The sequence below is a fragment of the Gallus gallus genome, chromosome 7 (assembly GCF_016699485.2).
Source record: "Gallus gallus isolate bGalGal1 chromosome 7, bGalGal1.mat.broiler.GRCg7b, whole genome shotgun sequence".
NCBI lineage: Eukaryota > Metazoa > Chordata > Aves > Galliformes > Phasianidae > Gallus > Gallus gallus.
In genome coordinates this window covers 18360278-18382059 of record NC_052538.1, presented here as the reverse complement: position 1 = coordinate 18382059, position 21782 = coordinate 18360278, and the positions used below count along the sequence as shown (strand labels likewise).

General features: G+C 37.8%; 1 protein-coding gene across 10 annotated transcripts in view; it reads right to left on the bottom strand.

The window, feature by feature from the left end:
* Positions 1–21782, bottom strand: part of LRP2 (LDL receptor related protein 2) — a 108287-nt gene that overhangs the window by 83791 nt on the left and 2714 nt on the right. For all 10 annotated transcript variants that reach the window (XM_040704155.2, XM_040704157.2, XM_040704156.2 and 7 more), the window contains exons 2-4: positions 5196–5303; positions 2867–2989; positions 1739–1855 (exon numbers count right to left, since the gene is read on the bottom strand). In XM_040704155.2, the coding sequence (XP_040560089.1) occupies positions 1739–1855; positions 2867–2989; positions 5196–5303 (348 nt within the window). The remainder of the gene's footprint in view (positions 1–1738; positions 1856–2866; positions 2990–5195; positions 5304–21782) is intronic.

Sequence of the window (21782 nt, the reverse complement as noted above, 5' to 3'; positions counted from 1 at the left end):
ACACATTCTAATAAACCAGAGTAGTGGCTGTTGAATGATATGAAGCAGTTTCTTTCCCTGGGGCTAAATATGCTGCCTTCACAACAGTCATGGGGCCTACCAGCCGATACAGCAGAGACTGGGTTTCCCCACACAGCAGTAGAGCAGCACTGTTAAGGTACCTAGAGAACTCTTTCCAAACTGCCTTTAAATTATTCAGTTAAGAATGTTAAATGTGAAATAAAATGTGCACTTCAGCTTTCACTTATCAATGTGGAATCTACTCCAAAGGAAGAATTCTGACTACTGTCTTTTGGAAACCTCCCTGTCTGTTACAAATTTTCCAATTTCTGATAATTAAATCACTTAACTTGGCTATTCCATACCTTATTCTTGGACTATCCAGAGAATTCTCAGAGGTATGAGCAGTTCCTCTTTTTGAATTCAAGTTTAGTGCATTTCTCAAACAAGTATCTTCAATAATTTGTGTGTTATACAGTCCCTAAATTAAGTTGAAAAATTATTTTTCTCTGAACTTTAAGAGAGAAATGGCAACCCAGAGAAGATGTTCTTTCAGCAATGATATGGGGTACTTTGGATCTTGGCTTTTAGTGATTTGTACTGATGACTTCAAAATTGTCTATGGGTCTATCACATGGAAAGTTCCAAGCCTGCTGCCTCAGCAATCTTTTACTCCAAAGTATGATTCATTTCTAAATCACCTTTCACTTTAAAGAGCATACATTTTATCCACTTGTGAGTCAGGGATAAATGTACTAGTAGTTGGATGACCATGTAGTATGCTGTTTTTTTCTTTACACAGAATATGCTCTTTTTTTCTCTAAGTAGAACCATTAGTATTTTGTTTCCTACTTCTTCATCTATTCCTTTACATCATAATTCCTATTGTCTCCCCTAGACCTTCTCATTGAAGTTTAGAGTTTTGCCTTTTTCTCAGCAGCATACTAACTTCTATGAGCTGAAAGAGTAGCTCTTAAGTTACATGTCACTCATATAATGTGTCAAGCTTTTCCTTAATATCAACAATGTAACGACATTCTGTTACAAACCCAGCTATTAGACAAAAGTATCTATGAAAAATGTACCCGCTATTCAGTGATCAGCTATACTTTTCATCAATATTCAACCTGGGCCAATACCTACAGAGGCTGTCACCAGACAGTCAGGTAGTCTCAATTCTGACCACATTACACTGAAAAACTTACTTGTCTGTTTCTGTTTTGTTGGCATAATATGAACATCTTTCTTAATACAGTACAATCCAACCTTGCTTCACCTCCACAGTAAACTGCAGTTTTAGAAAAGGGTTAAAGTCTCTCAAAGAAACTATCTGGGATCAAATTCTACCTTTCTATGCAGGTTACAGTTACCACTGATTTCTGTAAACAGTACTCAAAGAGAAGACTAAAAAAAATATGCAAAATTAGCACCAAGTTTCCTAAGGCTTCGAGCCACTTAAACATGGTTGTTCTCCACTGCAACACTTCATTATTTCTTAGACAATGACAAACAAGAGGTCTTGACCTCATGGTAGCCATCAACATCTGAGTTCTGCAATAATGAAACTGTATCAGAACATCAGCTCTAATACACAAAAGAATCTGCAATGAAACTCTAATAACAAGAAGCATATTGTGGTCATCCTGTCCATCAACAAGCCCTTTAATCTTACAAATTGATTAAAATGCCAGAGGGAGATGAGATGAAACTAGATAACGTGCTAAAACTAAAGACTCACGGCAGTCTCTTTCATCTGTTCCATCAGTGCAGTCCTTTACTCGATCACACCTGTATGCACTTGGGATACACTGTCCATTTGAGCATGTAAACTGCTGACTTGAGCACGTCCTTCCCGCTGCAAGAAACAGGCACTCGTGAGGGCTTTTTTTTTTTTTTTCCTTCAGTCAGGATTTTTTAAGGCAGAAAACTACTTTCCCTCTTCCTTTCTTAATTACTCCATCTATCTCACAAATATTAACATATGACTTTTTCTTTGCACACTCAGGGAGATTTAAGAACACTTAACAAGCAAATAACGTAACTCCATAAGGCCTTCTGGACCCTGCATAGTCACTGTTTCACTTCACTAGCAGGGCTGACCTCTAGGTTAAAAATTACCTCCTTGTAAGTGTTCTGCCTAAAAGATTTAATTACTGATTTTTTCTTCTTGAAGTTTTTCTGTCATTTTGTTTACTGGCACAAAATCTGTCAGTACATGTCAGTTATTCTGTTAACAACCCAAGCGTAATGAGTGTTAACAAGCTCACTTCTATAGTGCCACTATGTAACACAGCAGAGCAGGAGATAAGGCACTTCTCTGTAATATAACCAGGCCTCAATAGTCAGGTATACTTTATATTCATAACTAATAAAGGACCAAGAATTATTATGTCTCTTCTCAAGACAACTCTGACAGTGGAAGGCAACCACAGATAACTGTACAACTCTACTTTGATTCTACTGGGGCTAAATTATAATCTCTGTTCCTCTTAGGAAAATTAATTGGGTCTCTGAAGATCCAGCTGAAAAATAACTGCTAACTTTTCCTCCCTTCTGCCATCTGCACTTTTGCTTCTTTTAAACTCATGTCTCAAAACAACACCAGTCAATATGCTGGCATCTGGTCTGCTGCTTTACAGGGGTCTGTTCCTTCTGTCAGTAGTGTTCCCAAAAAAAATCTCAGATAATCAGATTCCAGTGTCACTAGGGAAAAGGGTTTTTGGGGTTTTCTGTCTACAGATTCCTTAGTTAACACATAACCAGTGGTTGTGCCAACACCTTCCCAGAGGAAAAGGGAAGCAAAACACAGTTAACTTTAGTTCCAATTATTCCTTCCTTGGAATAACATTAGATCTTAAATACTTACGACACTGTTGATGTTCATCTGATCCATCTTCACAATCTTCCTCATCATCACACACCCATGAATGTGGGATACATTCACCATCAGTCTGACACTGAAACTGATTTCCCTCACAAGTAGGTTGAGCTAAATGTAAGGAAAGAATAAAAATGTCATTTCACAGACATTTGGGAAAGCACTTTCAAAGAAATCAACAAATAAAGAGACTTAAGATTCAAGTATCCATTGACGATAATTTCCAGTAAATACATGAACAAACCACAGAAATACAATGACAAACCACAGAAAAGAGCCAGATCCAGGTCATAACTGTGGGCCAGAAGAAGAATGTTTGAAGGCAAATTTTAGTTTAGTGAATATTTTATGTATATTCTGTTCTGCATCAACTCATGGAAAAAGACAGGTTCCTGAGGAAGAAGAGTCACAGCAAAAGCTTAAGACTCTGAACTACCCTCATGCAGAGCCTCTTTCTATTCACTGATGTATAAAGTCACGCAAGCTACGCCATGCTCACAGAAGTCTGATCAACTGCTCTCACTCCACTCCAGGTGCTCTGTTCCTGGTAGGAAGGTTTTTCAAAACAAGCTTATGATTCTTCTCCAGTAATTCATGAAACAGAAGTTAGGATAGTGTCAGAACAACACAATTGCTGTCATCCCAGCTCCACTCTGCACTTTTCAATAGTCAAGCAACAACATTAGAAAGAAAAGTTAAAAAAAAAAAAAAAAAAAGAGCTTGAAATTAGCTGCATTCCTGCTTCCTTGCTCCATTCCTACTTAATAATCCTGGAAAGGATCACTGTCACAAAACAGTCCAGTAGACAGGACTCTGGTCTTAAACATCATTTTTTCCTGGGATCATCTTTTTGCTGTGCTGCCAAGTCAACTAGAAATACTTTGTGCTCATGGAATGAAATGTAAGTACAACTATCAATGTAATCTAAACATTCAAGGCAGAAAATGAAATCGCTTCACAGATTTAGCGTTGAGAAGTACAAAATTATACTACAAGTTAAGCAAGTAGATAAAAATCAATCACATACTATAGCATACACAATGTTAATTGTCTTCCTTGTATTCCTGACATGAGTATCAAAGAAGAATCTTGTAATACAGTTTTAAGCATGGGCTAGTTTTAAACCATTCAAAACTATCATTCTAGACACATGTACCTCATTACCTACAGCGTATTAATATTGTTTTTGAGAGCACAGTTAAATAAAAGGGAAAAAGTCTGTAAAATTTAATTTTCATCTTTTTTTCCCCATGAACAAAAACTCAGCCTCACACTTGTAAGCATGATAAACACAGGTGTCAGATTTCTGTTAGCTTTCATAGTCGATACAAATTTAACCTGCCCTTTGTTCAAAGCCCAACCACTTCTGTTCAGTCATAGTTCAAAACTAAGCCAATACAGCAAGCTATAGGACAGGACCATTCTGTTTTGCAAGTTCAAGGCATCCTTCAACCAGAACTGCAATTATTTTAGAGCTAAACAAATGCTAAGCAACAAATCAGTCTGTCAAGCTGTGTGAATAAACTCCAATTACTATATGAGTCAAGCAGCAAAGAAACAATCCAGTGTGAAAAGAGCTAACATAAATTAGTCTTTTGCATTCCATATCAGCTGAGGGGCAAAAGCTGACCTAACCTGTAAATACGCTAACAACCACACCAGCCCACAAGACCTCAAAGAACACTAGAATCGAGAAGAAAAAATGAAAGCTAGTTTCTGAAAACAGCCCACAGAGGGAATTCCCTCATTTTCAATTTTTTATTTGAATATTTAGCTTAACAGAGTTTTTGTGTATGGACATTACAGCCTGGTTGAATGCAACTTTGTCTCTGAGTTGCTCATACTGGGGACAACACAACCACTCCAGACAACTAACAAAGACTCTTCTTGAGGTGGTATAGGTACATTGTCTGGATCATCAAAGCTTCTGAGACCACATCATGCTGGAAGTATTAGTACGTATGTATCCTATATATTGAGGATTACTGCAATAATGGAACACAATACATTTCTACATCTACCTAGAACTCAGTCCATTAGTCACCAAAAGAAGCTACATTATTAAGGACTTGGATTTTGAAGAGAAAGCTGTCATCTTCTAAGTCAAGCATTACTTGACTTTCTGACTACCAAAGCTAACAGAGAAGAGATACGACTCTTGAGCAGATTCTACAGTCATCTCCAACAACTAACAGTTTTCTCCCCCTTTTCCCTCTGTATGAAGTGCATTCTTGTATCACAGGTATAGTTGGGAGCACACTGAGATCTAAGAAATTCTTATATTATCAAGAAGCTGCTCTACAGGTATTTCACTTACGACAACCAGCTTCATCTGTATCATCTGAGCAATCTCTAGCCCCGTCACATCTCCAGTCTGCAGGAATACAGCGACCATTTCCACAGCGAAACTGTCCACCTCCACAGCCTGTAGTAAAACAAAGTAACAAGCAGGTTAGCAGTACAGCTAATCAAAGCAGACACCAAAGTGCATTACTATTCCATCCACGACTACAACACAGAAATGGAAGTATATTATGATAATACAAAAATGAAAATGGCCCAATTCTTTTTCATGTAGTCAGTGCTCTGTACACCCAGTCAAAAAGGAAATTAAAAAAAAAAAAAGCAGCTCAGAAGAGCAGATGTACTACAGGAACCTATTTAATGGAAATATTTCCATTTTAAATTCACAGACAGTAGAGACCTACATAAAGGTAGGGGATCATTTTCCGCATAATTTCTTCAGGCTAAACATACTAAACACGCAGATCTCCCCTGAGCCTGTGAGGATAACAGTAATTATCCCCTCTGCACCCACTATCAATGGGGAAGCTGGGGAATATAAAGATAGAGCACAGTTCTATCTTGGAGGTACTGGTGGATGACAAGCTGGGCAAGAGCCTGCAAGCCAACTGTATCCCAGGCTGCATCAAAAGAAGCGTGGCTAGCAGGGCTAGGGAGGTGATCCTGCCCCTCTGCTCTGTGCTGGTGAGACCTCACCTGGAGTACCACGTCCATATGCAGAGTCCTCCATACCGGAGAGACATGGACTTGCTGCAGTACATCCAGAGGAGGGCCACAAGAATGATCCAAGGGATGAACAGTTCCTCCATGAGGACATACTGAAAGAGCTGGGGCTGTTCAACCTGAAGAAGAGAAGTCTCTGGGAAGACCAGAGTGCAGCTTTTCAGTATCTAAACGGCCGCTGTAAAAAAGAAGCAGACAGACTCTTTAGCAGGGTCTGCTGCAATAGGATGAAGAGAAATGATTTCAAACTAAAGGAGAGGAGATTCAGACTGGATATAAGGAAGTTTGGGTTTTGTTTTTGTTTTCTTCCCCTCAATAATTGTGGTGCAGCACTGGAACAGGTTGCCCAGAGATTAAGTATATGCCTCATCTCTGAAGACACTCAAGGTCAGGCTGGATAGGACTCTGAGCAACCTGATTTAGCTACAGGTGTCCCTGTTCACTGCAGCAGAGGAGTTAGATTAGGTGACCTTAAGGGGTCCCTTCTAACTCAATTCTATGATTATGTGTGAAAATCTTGTTTTAGAAGCCATGTAATGGTGACGTGCTCCAAAGTATGGAAGACCTCCATGCTGTTTTGTTTTTATAACACCCTAACCTTTAAAGTCTTTCCTCTAAAGTATAGGAAAGCATATCAACATTTAAATAGCAAATAATTATAAAAGAAATTAAGCTTTTAGACATTTATGGCTGATCAAAAGCTAGCCTGCCATCATTCTATCCCACTTGACCTACTAGGGATTAAGAACTGATTAAAGGAACATTCCCAGGTGTAAATGCAGCTGGATCAGGCCTTTATTAGACTCATCTAACAAAATCTTCAGTCCTGTAGCAGAGAGAAAATACACTGTTTATGGCCTTTCTTTGTGACTACGGCCTCGTAAAAAAAGGAGTGAATAGTTTTATAGGTCCCCAGAACAATGAGCTATAACTTAATTAGGCTCAACAGCCCTCTGTTTCATGTTAATCTGTTGTCAGCACTTCAGAGCAGGGAACTCTGAAAAAAAAAAAAAAAACGAGGCAGCAGCAAGCAAAGCCCAGCCCTGAAGAAAAAAAAAAGTTTCCTGGTTTAGTTAATAATCACAGGATAAACGTACATCTTTCAATTATTCTCAATGCTTTGTCCAAAGAAGATAACCTCGGTGTATTTAAACACCACCACCTACTTTCTGAATTTGTGATGACATAAATAACACGCTACCCTAACTTTTATGTAAAACCAGGCATATCAACACTGTCACATAAACACATCTAAGTGATGTATTCCTAAGGGATATACGCAAGCTACTTTATGCAAGGAATGTTCAAATCTGATTGTCTGGTAGTGACATCCTGATTTATAACGTATCCTGCAAATGGTCAAAAATTTCACTTGGATAAATGGTGGTACAGAGTGGTACAGGAGTACGTTCACCCAAATACCTTCTATAGTCTAATGCACGATGGTGGTTGGTGGTGCAGGTCTGAGGTTGGTGGTGCAGGTCTCTTATCAACTACCTTTAAAACACAACAACCTCCCTTGCAAAAATGCCCTGAAGGAATGTACAAGTTCACTCTGGAATCCCAGGCCCTCTCACTGAATTTTGCCCTCCAAAGCAACATTTCCATATGAGATTAGCGGTTAAAACTCTAATAAACACAACACCTAAAACACCACATTTCTGTTGGAATTACTACAAAAAGGTATAAACTAAAATTGCTTGTGTATTTGGCATCTATTGCCATTCAAAACCACAGGAATATTAATAGTCACTTATTTAAAAAGAAGTCACAATAAAGAATTAAATCCATATCCACAAATGAAAAAGATATTTACAAACAAGCAAGTAATTACACCATAATTTGTATATTATTCATAAAGAATAACCGGGGAAAAAAAAGTCAAGTATTACATACAGCTGCTAATTCATTATGCTTATCTTGTACTAAGTTCTTATATTTAATCACATCCTTATAGTCGTATGAATGAGGAGATAACACTGATAAACTTTTAAGAAAACATTATAAACATAGCTGCCTTCATATAGTATGAGAAATGGTAACTGAATGTTAACAGAAAATCTGCAAAGCACGCAGTTCTCCTACACTGTAATTCTTCACGGAATTACAGTTTAAGTTGCTCACACCTACGTACAGTAAGTGCTGTATCAATGTCTGTTTATACAGTTCTTCAGCAGACCTGTTATAATTCATTTAATTATGGCATTAGCCTTTTCAATTGTTATCTTCTGTGCTTTCTTTCTGACGGCACACAGCTCTGATGCACCTTCACAGAAATACAAAACCGACTGACACTTCACGAATCACTGCTTTATAATATCTTTGTAACAAAGAAAACTGCACAGTAAATAATGACATAAATGCATTAAAAAGTCAGCCTTTGAAACTTATACAAAAGAAGTAAAGGTGATGAGTTTCAGAAGAACTTTTCATCAAGGCTCTAAAAAGCCTGTGTTTCATCTCTGACCAAAAGTTGTTCTAACTTTTTTTTAACAAAGAAAGTAAACGGGGGGAAAATGAACTACAAAATCTATTACTATCAATATTCAGCAGAAATATCCAGGATAAAATAAAATTAACCACGTCAACAGTAACAGCAATAACCAGGTTTGTTCCTACAGACAACTACAGAGGCCATTTGCTCTAAATTTGAATGTACTTGTTCAGCTAGAAACAAGTACCTGAAAATTAAGAGATTTGAACAACCGTGATTTAGCTACAATGAATGTAGTTATCTGTCTTAAGTGACATACAGTGCTCACACCGAATAGTGACGATCCGCAAAAGAAGCACACAGAGTCCAAAAGGACCATTTCCATTGTTTCAGTCTATGCGATGTGGGCCTGCAGCACCTGGCTCAGCAGGGAACTGTCAGAAGACAAGGGGCATCTGCTCGTTTACTGCCATTATGTGAAGCCTGGATTCACTGATGGATTAGTAATAAGCAATTTTGGAAAAATTTTGCTTTCCAAAGCAAAATTTCTTTTAAAAATAGCACAGCAGCTCATAAATCAGACACTGCCAAAAAAAATTAATACTAATGAGGTAATTTCCATAGAAATTCTGATTTACTCTGACAGATGCTGATAAAACCAGACACCTCTTTCAGGCAAACAGAATTCTGTCAGCATGATTCCTGCAGGAAATAACCACAGTGCTTAAAAACAAGCAATAAACCAATTTAAGTTTAAAGCTTTACTGCCATGCTTAAAATGTACTAACAGAAAAGTACCTGGGAGACTTCTGAAAGTTCAACGTTCAGATAGGATCAATTTTTTCGTTTTGCTTTGTTTTTACTATAATTCATTTTTTTGTCTTCTGACTGTGACAGACTAAAAAATACCTGACAGGCTTTATGAATCATACCAGAATATATAAATAGGTCCTTCTGAAAGTAATTTCTGCTATTTATTTCCATGGAAACTACAACAGATACAGTAAGACTATTTGATAAAGCAACTATTGAGCTACAAAACACAATTCATCAACGTAGTGGCCACCATTAGCTCTGCATTTTCACCCATGATGAACAACAGCCTGTATGCCAATCTTGTCAAAATCTGCACCAGCAGAGGCGACCCGCTGTCACAGTCATCATGGTTGAAACACACTGCCCATTACCTCACTGTGCTCACATCCACTGTTTGGCCTCCATAAATATTCAGCAAGTGTTGATGAATGTCAGTGGGTGCCATTTTTTCCAGATGGAGAAATTCAGTGACACACCTTTGCTCTATACACACTTCTATGTCAGACATCATACTGTCAGACTGTCCCTTTGCTCCATCAGTCGCACTGCAACAAAATGTAATGGAATATTGGCAGGAAGGTTTAACCTCTGCTGCCATACCAACAACGTCTGCCTCTGACACTGTGGGCTAACATACTGAAACAGGAGGCAGTACTTTCAGAGCAGCCCTCCCATAAAGAATTCCCGGACATTAACAGTAAGAACTTTGAAAGATAAGTATTTAATTGTTCAGTATTCAGGAAAACACCAAGGAAAAAGACAGAGTATGATATTATCTTTAACACAAACCAGTCTGGTACCAAAACATGCAAATCAAAGTTCAGAACTCTCACTGAAAAAATATATCCCAAGAGCACAACTCCTAACCTTCCTGTTAGACTTAACAATCTCTGGGCTTTATGCTGATTTTGTCACTGCCTCTTCTGTGCCTGGGATCCATTCATGAGTGGATGTTTAAGATCCAGAATTTGCTCAGCTGAAAACAAGAAGGCCAACAGTGCAGGCTCTGGCTAATCCACTTAGTCAAAGATTATGCCAGGTAGTCATTTCCCCAGGAAATAAAGAAATGTAATAGTGATTTTGTCATAGCAAAGACAGGACAAAACACTAATAAGAATACAATATTAGGCTTCTAATTTGTGATTAAACATATGTAGTGCTGAACAACAGAAATAACGCGATACAAACTCTATTACACAATTAACTACAATTAACTTTGTGCTCTGCGACAACCAGTGCAGAGGAATAAAGTTAAACCACTGCCAAAGACAAACTCCACTGCCACCAGATGTTGGTAGCCAATCTTCATACCACTAATGGATGTTGCTCCATGTCACGTTAAGTCGTATGGAGCTTTACGAGGAGAAAGAGACGTTAATAGCTTCAGACATTTCACAACATAATCATTCTAATTCATAGGGCTACCATTATGTCCTCTCAACTTTATTTGTGCTTCATTTGCTCCAACATGTTTGTGTGTAAGAACTTACACTGAGAACTAAAAAAATTAAATTCAATTTTTTTTTTTTTACTATTATTAAAAATAGGATTAAATTTTTTTTTTTGACTCATAATGGAAACAATACTGTTGTACAACTCTAGAAGTTACACTCGTCTCCTTTCAGTTGCTCTCTAGGCCATTAGTCTTTTCCAATTACTTTCAAGCATTTCTCTATCTTCCCTTTCAACATTGCTTTCAACTTTTGACTCCACGTGTTTTGAATTAATTATATCATCCTCAGATTTTTAAGGCATCGTGACTGTTTGACTACAAATAATAGACCAGAAGTGATCACTAGTCCTTTCTTCCGCACATTCATAATATCTTTGGGAACTGCTAATACCTCTTTTAATAGTTATGCTTGAATGAAAGACTTAAATTAACGTAGAATGCATTAAACTCAGAATAGATTGCACCACTCGAACTGCCTACTCAGAAGTGCAACTTACATTGCTGTGATGACTTTACATTTCAGGAATCATCTTTCACAACTTTTTTAATGTTTTAAAAGACCAACATCCTTCAAGGCAGTAATTTTTTCCTCTGAACTGTTCTGTCTTCATACATCAGCATTTCATTTAAAAACTAACTTAAAAGTGCTAACAAACAGCATTACAAGCCTCTCCGTACAAATTTTACAACACAAAAGTACGTGACAGGTTCTCTTTTCTTTCTGCCTTCCAATAAAAGGTACTCTTTGTTCCCACTCAGCCCCCAAACAGAAAAAGCACCATGCCAGCTCACTGGTGGCCCTGCAGGTAAAGTCCTGGAGATGCACCTTTCATACACTCTTATGTCAGATTTTTGCCTAGTCTAATTACACTTCAAACAGCCTGGGGTTTTGGAATGCTCGGGGAGGTGAGGCTGAACGTCTGCAAATTCCAGCTCCATTCCTCCACACCAAGGAAGAAAGAAACAAAATTCTTAATTCAACAAAGACCTTTGCTTATTTTTGTAAAACACTCTAGGATACTGAAAAGTAGTTTTTTGCTAGCAATTACAATAGGAGAATAAACAAAGATTAAACTACAAAGTAGAATGGAGTCAAAGTTCTGCTATATTTCACACCACTTCCTTAAGATAGTATTTATTTTTGTCTTTATATTCTCTTCAAGTAGCATTAATATTTAATACAAACTATTCAGATTTGGAAATTAATAATAATCAGATCACATGAGCAACCACAGGTATTGCTGAAAGTAGCGCAAGACTTATCTTCGATCATCAAGGCTGCACAACATTGAACATCTTTTGCGCCTACATGTCCATAAAAACCACCATGTTAAAGAAATAATGGATAGCATCAAATACAGTACAAAATTAGTCTGCACTCAATTCACGTAACTGGAATATTTCTATATACAAAACGCTGAGGACCGACCTTAAAGCAATAGATCTGTTTTTCTGCTAACAGTAACTGGACTTAGAGGTTTGACTCCCAAATCCTGATCACACATTCTTCAAAATATAGCAGAAACCCACTAACAATAATAAAATAGCTGTTACTTTACAACATAGCAGAAAATTATACTTCCAGCCCATCTCTCCCTAGGAATCTGCTCACGTTTTAATATTACTGGATTATAAACAGAACTTATTAGGAGGGTGGGCAGAATGGAAACAGAAGGAAAACTTAACTTTAGTTTTTATTTATTTTCTTCCACAAAGCTCGCTGGACAAGCAGAGCCCTGCTCTATCTCAGATGGAAGAGCTGAATATTCCATACTCACAGAAGCAGAACTTGGGAACATCCCGTGTTGTGAGCTCAGTGGAATGTTTGGTATCAGAAGCTGTTATAAATGAGTCTTGCTTGTGGGAGTATATCCCAATGTCTACTTTTTAAAATATTATTCATTGATTTACAACAACAAACACCTTAAAATTCAAGAACAAGAGTGTAAGTTTTGTACTTCACTACGGACTTCAAAATATGATGTTTCACTATTGAAAGAGGTATGGTTTCCATTTCAAAATCAGGTGCCAGAAAGCACTGTTCCGTCAGTACAAAAAAGTGAAGTCTGGAGATAGCCTTCCCTACTGCTGCAAAACAGCAATGCCATTTTAGATACAAGAAGAAATAATAAAATTACACTGCTAAATTCTGCATTCTACAAGTATATTCTGTGCTTTGTCTGCACACTCCTGCACACACAGACACTTGTCAACTGTAATGTTTGCTAAAGCTAAGGCATCAAAACTCATTTTAATAATGCTCACATGCAAACTCTTTTAAGAAAACTTAAAACCAGCGTATTCTACGTTAAACTATTTGCTTTCAGTTAATACAGTTATAAAAGGACTATAGATTTATTTTTGCTAATGCGTCAACATAAATCCAGGAATTAAAGAAATTCAGTGTTTTAATCTACTGAAACTAAGCAGGAAAGCTTTCCTGCGAGGAAGAAGTTTCAAGTCTCCTGCAGACATCAAGTTCAAAGGAATGACACTGTAAATGCCTCCTAGCAACGTTAAAGATATTTGTAATCCTCATCCTCTCTACCTTACTTTAGCTTTTTTAATTGAAAAAGTAATGAATGTAAACAGTCTGATAGAAAATAGAAAACCTAATTTTCTTTTTCCCCAAGTACAAACCTGAACAATAAAGAGAACAAGCTCCACATTTGCTGATAAGTCCCATGCAGTCCTCTTAGGGAAAAAAAAAAAAAAAAAAAAAAAAAAAAGTCTGTTTAAGCTCTGATATTCAGAACAAAATAACTGTGGTCTCTACCGTATCACTTTGTAACTACTCATTTTGGGAAAAAAAATAAAGAAACACAATAGCTTTAAATTATTCACTGCATAAATGTAAAAAAAAAAAAAAAAAACACTTTAAATTTAAAATCATGACGGCTTCTTTACTACAGATGCCCACATCACATATCACTGCCATCCTATAGTACTGTAAGCAAATTCATAGAAACAGCAATGCCTTTCTAACCTTGATTCAACTCATACACTATTTAAAAAGCCATAAGTAAATTCTTAGCATCTTTGTAGTCCTAAAACAAGGCAGAAATAGGAACAATCCCCTTAAGCAAGAGCTAATTCTAATAGACAGGATGTGATACTCCTTTCCACTGACAGTAAATATTCCTTATACTAAACAGCGTTCTTCCTTCAGTTGAAGTCACTGTTACATTTCCCACATTTCAGTGATGTCTGATTCTCAGTTGTTAATTTTTATTTGACGCTTCCTTTATCCTGACTGCATACAAAGTATTTGCATTGGTGAGACTAACAAGAATTACCTGTAGTCCTTTCTTGGAGAGTTAAGTGATTAACCGTCTGGCCAAATTCAAAGAAACTAGTATTTATGGTACTGAAATGTTAGCCTCCACAACATAAAAATGTATTTCAGGTACATTACGTGTAAAGAACACGTTCCGCCCTAAATTGGATAACCTTAACCAGTTGTCCCGACATTAGCTGTCTTAATCCACATAATTCAATTGTGATGGTGTTAGGTGGGTAAGTGAAGCAAGCAGTATGATCCCTGGGGAAGCACACAGTTCAGAGCTCTCCTGAATCCCAGATGCTTCTTTCTCATGAATGGCACATTAAATATGCGAAAATCTGTTCTAATTGACCAAATGACACGAAGAGGAAGAAGAACAAGCAAACACAGGAGAAGTAAAAGACACCCCCAATTACTCACAGAAGGAAGCATCCCAAGCATTTCTGTAAGAATGGGCCTTGCTAATGGCCCCGAGGGCTGCCGTAGAATAACAATTGGGAAACCAGGGGGTTATAAGGAGGGGGAGAAGATAGCCCAATGAGAAAGACCTTCGAGAAGAGGAAGTATTTACAGCTACACAGTGCGAGGAAAATGGAGGGGGAAAAAAAAAGCGTTCAAACAATTTAGGAGCATACGTACAGTATATGCCATTGAGAACATTTGATAGATGCAGTAGCAGACGATAAAACCACCTTGTCACCGAGCTACTCCCACACTGAGAGCTGCATTGTTTTTTAAATGGATTTTTCAACCGATGTGCTGTTTGTTCTCAAAATTAAACCTCACGCTGAGAAGGTGAGCTGCATTCATTTCAGTCATGTTCTCCTGAAAGCTGATGAGCCATTACGTATAACAACGAATCTGCCTCAGTACCAGCCTAACAATCTGGCTTGTGACAACGAAATCCTGTCATTTGTAGTTCTCTTACGCACTATTGTTAAGACTGAAAATTACTACGCAACATATAACACTTTACCAAATCATAAACTTTACTGGCATATTATACCATAGATTAATGAAAAATGAAACTTGTCATGAAAAAAATGAACCATTTCCCCTTACAGATAATAAATACAGTAAGCATACAGATCAAAAGCTATTTTTTTTCTTTTCACCACAGAACCCATATTCTTAATAAACTGCTTCACAATTGACGTAATACCATCCTACCGATTGAGTCTCTTGGATAAAAAAGACACGTTAATCTGAGTCCCACAGCTTCACAGGGTACCCAATCATCATTTTGAACACGAGAAATAGTCATTGTGATTTGCTGAAGACTAAATATGTGAGAATATTTTCAGAAAAACAGAAGAATGGAAATGTCTGTGCAGAATAGATACACGGTACGCTACAAGCATCTATTGTGCACAGACGTTCTAATGCTGCTTACCGCTGTCAAGGACAACTACAAAGACTGCTTCTGATGCACTGGCAATTGCTATGTTTCTCCCTCATTCTGAAGCAATGCAACTTCAGCAGGCAGCTAACAGTTACAGCTGGTCACTCCCAATCAAGCTCCTTTTCTCATGGAATTTTGTTTTCAAGAAGTACCATCTGAATTAGAGGACTTACGTTGTCCAAAATACTCACACAGAATGCAATTTCACCTTAATAGACTTGAAAAATCAGTGACAATAATTAAATTATCAGTTTTAAATGTGGTATAATTTATTTTTTTTATAAAAATATTTTCACCAGAACAGTAATACTAATGAATATCTCAAAGTACAGAGTCAAAATCCTTGAGTTCATCAAAAGCAGATTAACACAATAAATTTATCCTATCACATGTAATCACAAATAGCAGAAAAGGTATCACCTCTCTCTCAAGTTTCACAGTGGTAGCAGAACACGACACAGAATCACAGAATGGCTGTGGTTGGAAGGGACCTTGCAGCCCACCCAGTCCCACCCCCTGCTGCAGGCTGGTTGCCCCCACCTGCTCAGGCTGCCCACAGCCCCACCCAACCTGGCCTTGAGCACCTCCAGGGATGGGGCACCCACAGATCCTCTGGGCAGCTGTGCCAGGGCCTCACTGCCCTCTGAGTAACAGATTTCCTCCTAGTATCTAATCTAAATCACCCCTCTTTTAGTTTAAAGTCATTCCCCCTTGTCCTCTCACTACAGTCTTCTGAAGAAGGGCTCCTCTCCAGCTTTTCCATAGGACCCCTGAAGGTATTGGATGGACACCCTAAGGTCTTCCTGGTGCCTCCTATTCACAAGGCTGAACAATCCCAGCTCTCTCAGCCTTTCTTCATAGAAGTGCTACAGCCCTCTGAGTTTGCATACACTTTTGCAACCTTTAAATCATAATCCCTTCCTCATAGCAGTAGCTCCCATCAAGTCTTTCCAAATGCCTGCTAGGAAGAGGGCCCCAACCACACCAGGTATATTGCTGGCCAAAACGTCAGCATCTCTATGAAGAACATATGATGACTGAGATTTTTCCTCAGTGGGGCAATAACTGGGGGTGTCTCTCCCCCCCTCCCTGCTACCTCATGAAATTTCTTGGGATTTAAGTGCCTGAGAATTCTCAGCTCTGTGAGAAAAACTTGAGGGAAGCTGAGTGGGCCAACAAGTTAGAAAGTACTGCACATCTGAAAAGAGAGCTCTTCACTGCTAAAACATTTTTATTCAGGAAACCAAACAAGAAACAGGGAAGAATGGTATCTGTTATCTATCAGGTAATAAGATCTTGGTATGAATAAAGTCTTCAGCAAGATCAGAGCTTTTACTTCACTCTTAGTTATTACTTCACTAAATTTCACTATTTGTCTTTTAGTTTCTTTTTTCCTCAAACAAACTGAAGAGCCGCTCATATTTCTAATCTATTTTAAGTTCTGTTTTAAAGTTTTGTTTTTTGTTTTTTTTTTTAATATTTGTACCCTAAGAATCATTTTAAAGTGCCTTCTGCAGCTGGCTTGTTAGAAGTTCAAAACTGCAAAAATAATTACGACTATTAATATCATTTCTATATTTTCACTGTTAAACTGCCATTTTTTCCAATTGTCTGCAATTACAATACAAACCTCATGAAACACCACCACTTCTACTGCATTTGCCAAAGAAGCCTGGCTGTCATTGCTGCATCCTTTGCTCAGGCAAAGCTCCCAGCGAGGCAGATGGCGATCCGGCCCCAGCAAGGCGACAGCATGATTGAGCTATGTCTGAGACTATTCAGATCACCCTCTTGGTTCAGCCAACAACAATTTGTCAAGGCTCAGATTATTAACTAAGCAGGCTCAGTTCAGTTACACTACTAAATATCTTTCACATACTGCAGAGGTAACAAAAGGAATTTTAATACTTTGGTACGTGTACAGAATATTAGAAACTAAAATTTACTTCCTGTCAGAGACATCAGGCTTTAAAGTGCATTCTGTGGCTGACTTCATTCATACACAGAAGAGAAAAACTGCAAAGCTAACAGAACAGCTCTTGTACAGGTATGGAAGACACCACAAACAGTTGCTAGTTTCAGACACCAACTACAGTTCATTTGTTTCAAGTGAAATGGTTTAGAAACCTGCTATATCTCTCAGTAGTAAAAATCAGGTTTTATTAATTCAGCTAGGCCAATAAAATTGCTGCAGCATTCCAAGCACTTGGTTATCGTCCAACTCATTTATTGTACTACAGGTTTAGAACAGCCCTACAATCTTGCTCAAAAGTGAACACGTGAGCAGTCCCATTCAAGTCAAGCCATCTGTTTACACTAGACAACTTTACAAAAGAGTTTCCAGCAATGCTAACTATTATAGCCCTGATGGGACCATTCTTCTAACTAGCCTGCTAGCCAACCATTTCCTAAATATCCTTACAGCAGCATTAAGCAGTGATTGCATGGCCAACTGAGCCAATCCACTGACTCACTACCATAGACAAAGGGTTTCTTTTTTTCCCCCTTTCCAAAACCACTCCTTCTCCCACTCAGTGCTGAGGTTCACTTGCTTTTCCAGCCTCTAGTGACTACCAGACCTTTCTCTGCATTGTCCTAATTCACTAAGCCATCAAGAAAGTACCCAATTCACCAGACCTGGTTTAGTTTTCCATCAGATTTGTACATGAAAGTCTGATAAGAAGCAGTACTAACAAAATAAGCCAAAACACAAGCAGTAACACAGGAACATGTCATTGCAAGAGGGAGAAGAACAGTCTTCCTCCCAGCAGCAATAGTAGCTGTTAAATTGGCTCATCAGCTCTGTAAAACCATACCCCTAGGCGACATGCTACGAGGGGGCCTAGATACCCCTAAGTGGGGCATCCCACTACTGGTGATTGATGTGAAGTTCGCAGCCAACTTCCTGCTTCTGGGCAGGCCTGTGGAGGACTATCTATCCAGGCAGGCACTTCAATTCTGCAAACCCTATACTCCTTCAAACTACACTAAACCAAATCAAACCCTTCGGTATGCTTATCTGAGTGCATAATGGTTTCCGAAGATGAAACCCATCACCTAGACTGTAAATGTGAATATAGCAATTCCTGGGATATCTTGAGTACTACATATCTTTGTTTTTAATAAAGATGCCACAGAACTTAACTAAAAACCCCATCCATCACCTTGTTCTACAAAAGCATGAGGCTGCAGTCATCAGCCACAGAAGTCCCTGTTACAATGGACTCACTTTCTTGAACTCTACACAACAGCATGTGGCATCATGACCTGCTTGCATGAGAAAATAATTGGACAAAAACAGTGCTGATTTACAGTGTCTTCTGCTGAAGATCTGACTTCTGGAGTGCAAAACAATTTGTTCATATTAGAAGCCTAAAATATAACAGAGCATAAAGGAAGAATAATTTCAGTTAACTCTTTTATGCCATGTTATTAAATACCCAGCAAACTTTGTAACAGTGATCCTTAGATCTCTAATCCACTTCAAGCATTGCACAACAAAGAAAACATTAAAAGGCTCAAAACCAACAGTAAAAGCTTATAGAACCTGCTGGAGGAAATCCATTCCATTAAACATTTCTATGCTTACTCATTAAACTTCATTTTCTTCAACTGTTCTAAAAATGTGCTGAGTTGAGGGAACAAAAAAAAAAACAAACAAACAAAAAACCAACAACAGTTAAAAGAACATTACCATAAGAAAGTAGATTTCAAAGTGGATCTCAAGCAATAATAAGCTATTAAAAGAGATGTTTACTCTTCACTGAATCCTATTTTCCATCATGAAGATAAGTACAACTCAGGGGTATTTTCTTTGAAATCAATGGAGCTGCACTGGCTTGACTGAGAAGAGCCCTCACCTCATCTAAAACAGTTTAGGATATTTTATGAAGAAAGTACAGTTATTAAATTATATGCAGAAGCACTTCGAAGTGATTTGTAAAGAAGTTGACTTTTATTTGCCACACTCAGTGTAAACTATTAAAAACACACCAACAAATTATCTGATTATTGTAGCTAATTAACCACAGTGACCTAATCTAGCATAAAAACATCAACTTCTCTTTATATACATGTCAATCTGTAGATCATTAATTAGAAGATACCTTTAACGTTTTTCATCAGTGACACCTTCACATCCACCAAAGTGCTATATGACATCACTAATTATCAAACAAAACTCTAAATTAGGAGAAACAAGCACTCCTGCTTAAAAAAAAATGTGATTGCACAGGAAGATTCAGAGCGTCATGGTATCTGCCCACCTGAAATGTTTTCACAAGGTCTCAGAACAAGTTTTGGAGGAAGACTGAATTGTATTTAATCCAACACTCCCCATTGCTATAATGTCTGATTACTGCTTAATTAAGAATATGAGTATTAAGGGAAGTCTTGAAAAATGAACCCCCAGTTTACATACTAAATATTGAAAAGTTAAAAGCAAACATCATTGTACTTTGATATGACAATAACCTACACTGCAGGAAGGCAAGGGGGAAAAGCTCCAAATACTCTTACTGATTTCATATCAATCCAGGAAGCCCAAAAAGAAAATTAATAAGCTTAAATTAAATTGCATTCTACCTTTCCCCCAAATGAATCTTTGCTCATTTCCTGCAAAACACATGGAAAGTAAATCTGGATTAAAGTGGGATTTCATTGCTCAAATTTCCAATCAGCTCAATATATGAAAGAAGATTTTGGTTTGTCTTACAGGGAAATTGAAGCAACGCATGCATCACACGTTTATCTTAGCTAAAATCTCCTTAGATGCTCTGCCTCTATGTCTCCACTTCTGTAGCTTAATTATTTACTGTAACTCTAGCATTTGGCATAGAACCGAAATCTAACCAAGTGTCATCCTATTACTGCCTTCAATTTTTAACTAAAATTTTGGGGGTTGTCCCGTTCTTCACTTTTGCTGATTACTTAGCAAATTCCTGCTATGCTTTGCTGAACAGTATACAGAAAGAGTAAATTATTAAGAAAAGTCAAGATATGTATTAAAAGAAGGCTACTTATTAAAAAGAGCCTTACAAAAAAAAAAAAAAGAAAGAAAAAGAAAGACTGTCAGTGCACACAACTACGACTCATTAATTAAAATGCCAGAAGATTACAATATGTTTTACCAAGATGCACTTTCAAATTTTCAGCCCTCAGGAAAAAGTAAGTTCAGAACTAGACAGAAACTAGACAGACACCAAGTTTGCTTCCTGATTTTTTGCAAGTGCATCGCCAAGAGAAACGAAAAAAATAACCCTAGTGCAGGAATACGATGAATGCTGCAACCCAGAGGTCATTTATAATACCTATTAAACTGCACATAAGGTTTGCATTGGCACAGTCATTTTCTTTGCCATCCTTTCTTCCTCCCCATTACTCCCAAATTCTTAGTCCCTGAGGAAAGCCTCGTTCAAGGTCTTCTAACAGTGGGTCTTGGAAGGGACATACTCTCACAGACAAGCTGTTCTGTCACAGAAACATACACTGTGCCATACAACGATGTACCCACACTGGCTCCAGCCTGTCGCCTACAGCAATGTCATTATACATCATCTTACAGACATCAAACAGATTTGAATCAAGATAGTGTCTGTAAACATACCGAATTATTAATTTGGAGATTGAATTCTTACAGTACTTGATGGAAAAGCATGTTTCTCCAAGCTATCCTTCTCTCTACTTGGATTTACTATATCTATTCTATGCATCATTGGCCTCACTTCATGCAGCCATTCTTTGTGATTGATATCACACCATACAGATTCGGTCTTAAAATAGGTCTTCATTCCCATAGACAAATGAAGATCTTTTAACAGCAACAAATTTTAAGTCACAGTGGTCTGAGCTGTATTTAAACCAACGATTTCTCACTGGAGATTTAAGATGTAAATCAAATGTGATGCGCTAACTTCATGTAATGGCAAAGCTGTGCAACTCACATTTGGCAAGATACCTAGAATACAGATAACTGGCTTTCTTTAAAAAAAAAAAAAGTTTTTTAAAATTGTATTCTGGACTTGATTACAACAGAAAATTTTTAAAAGTGTCAGGAGACTATGAATTACTGAAAAAAAGGAGCAAAAATACATCTTGGAAGTCAACCTAGCTGTGATCTTCTGGGCTGTTAGCTCAATATAGAACGTAAAAAATTAAAAAACTAGCCATGTATGTAATAAGAAAGACCACCAATAGGAACACTTAGGTTTCCCGCTACGTTTCCAAGAATCTGTAAGTTTACACCAATACTATGATTACCTGCAGGAAAATGTAGCCTGGTTAAGAAATCATTTATTTCATATGATTCACAGCAACGTGAATCTGTCCTCCACACACAAAGCGTGCTGAAGAAACAAAAAGATCCCTCAAAAGCAGAGAAGAGGAGTGTTGAGTAGCAAACCGCAGTTTAGATGTTGTAAACTCCACAGTACAGTGAAGGCCTGGCCTCACAAAAGCAAATTAGTACTTTGCAATAAATTACAGCAAAGG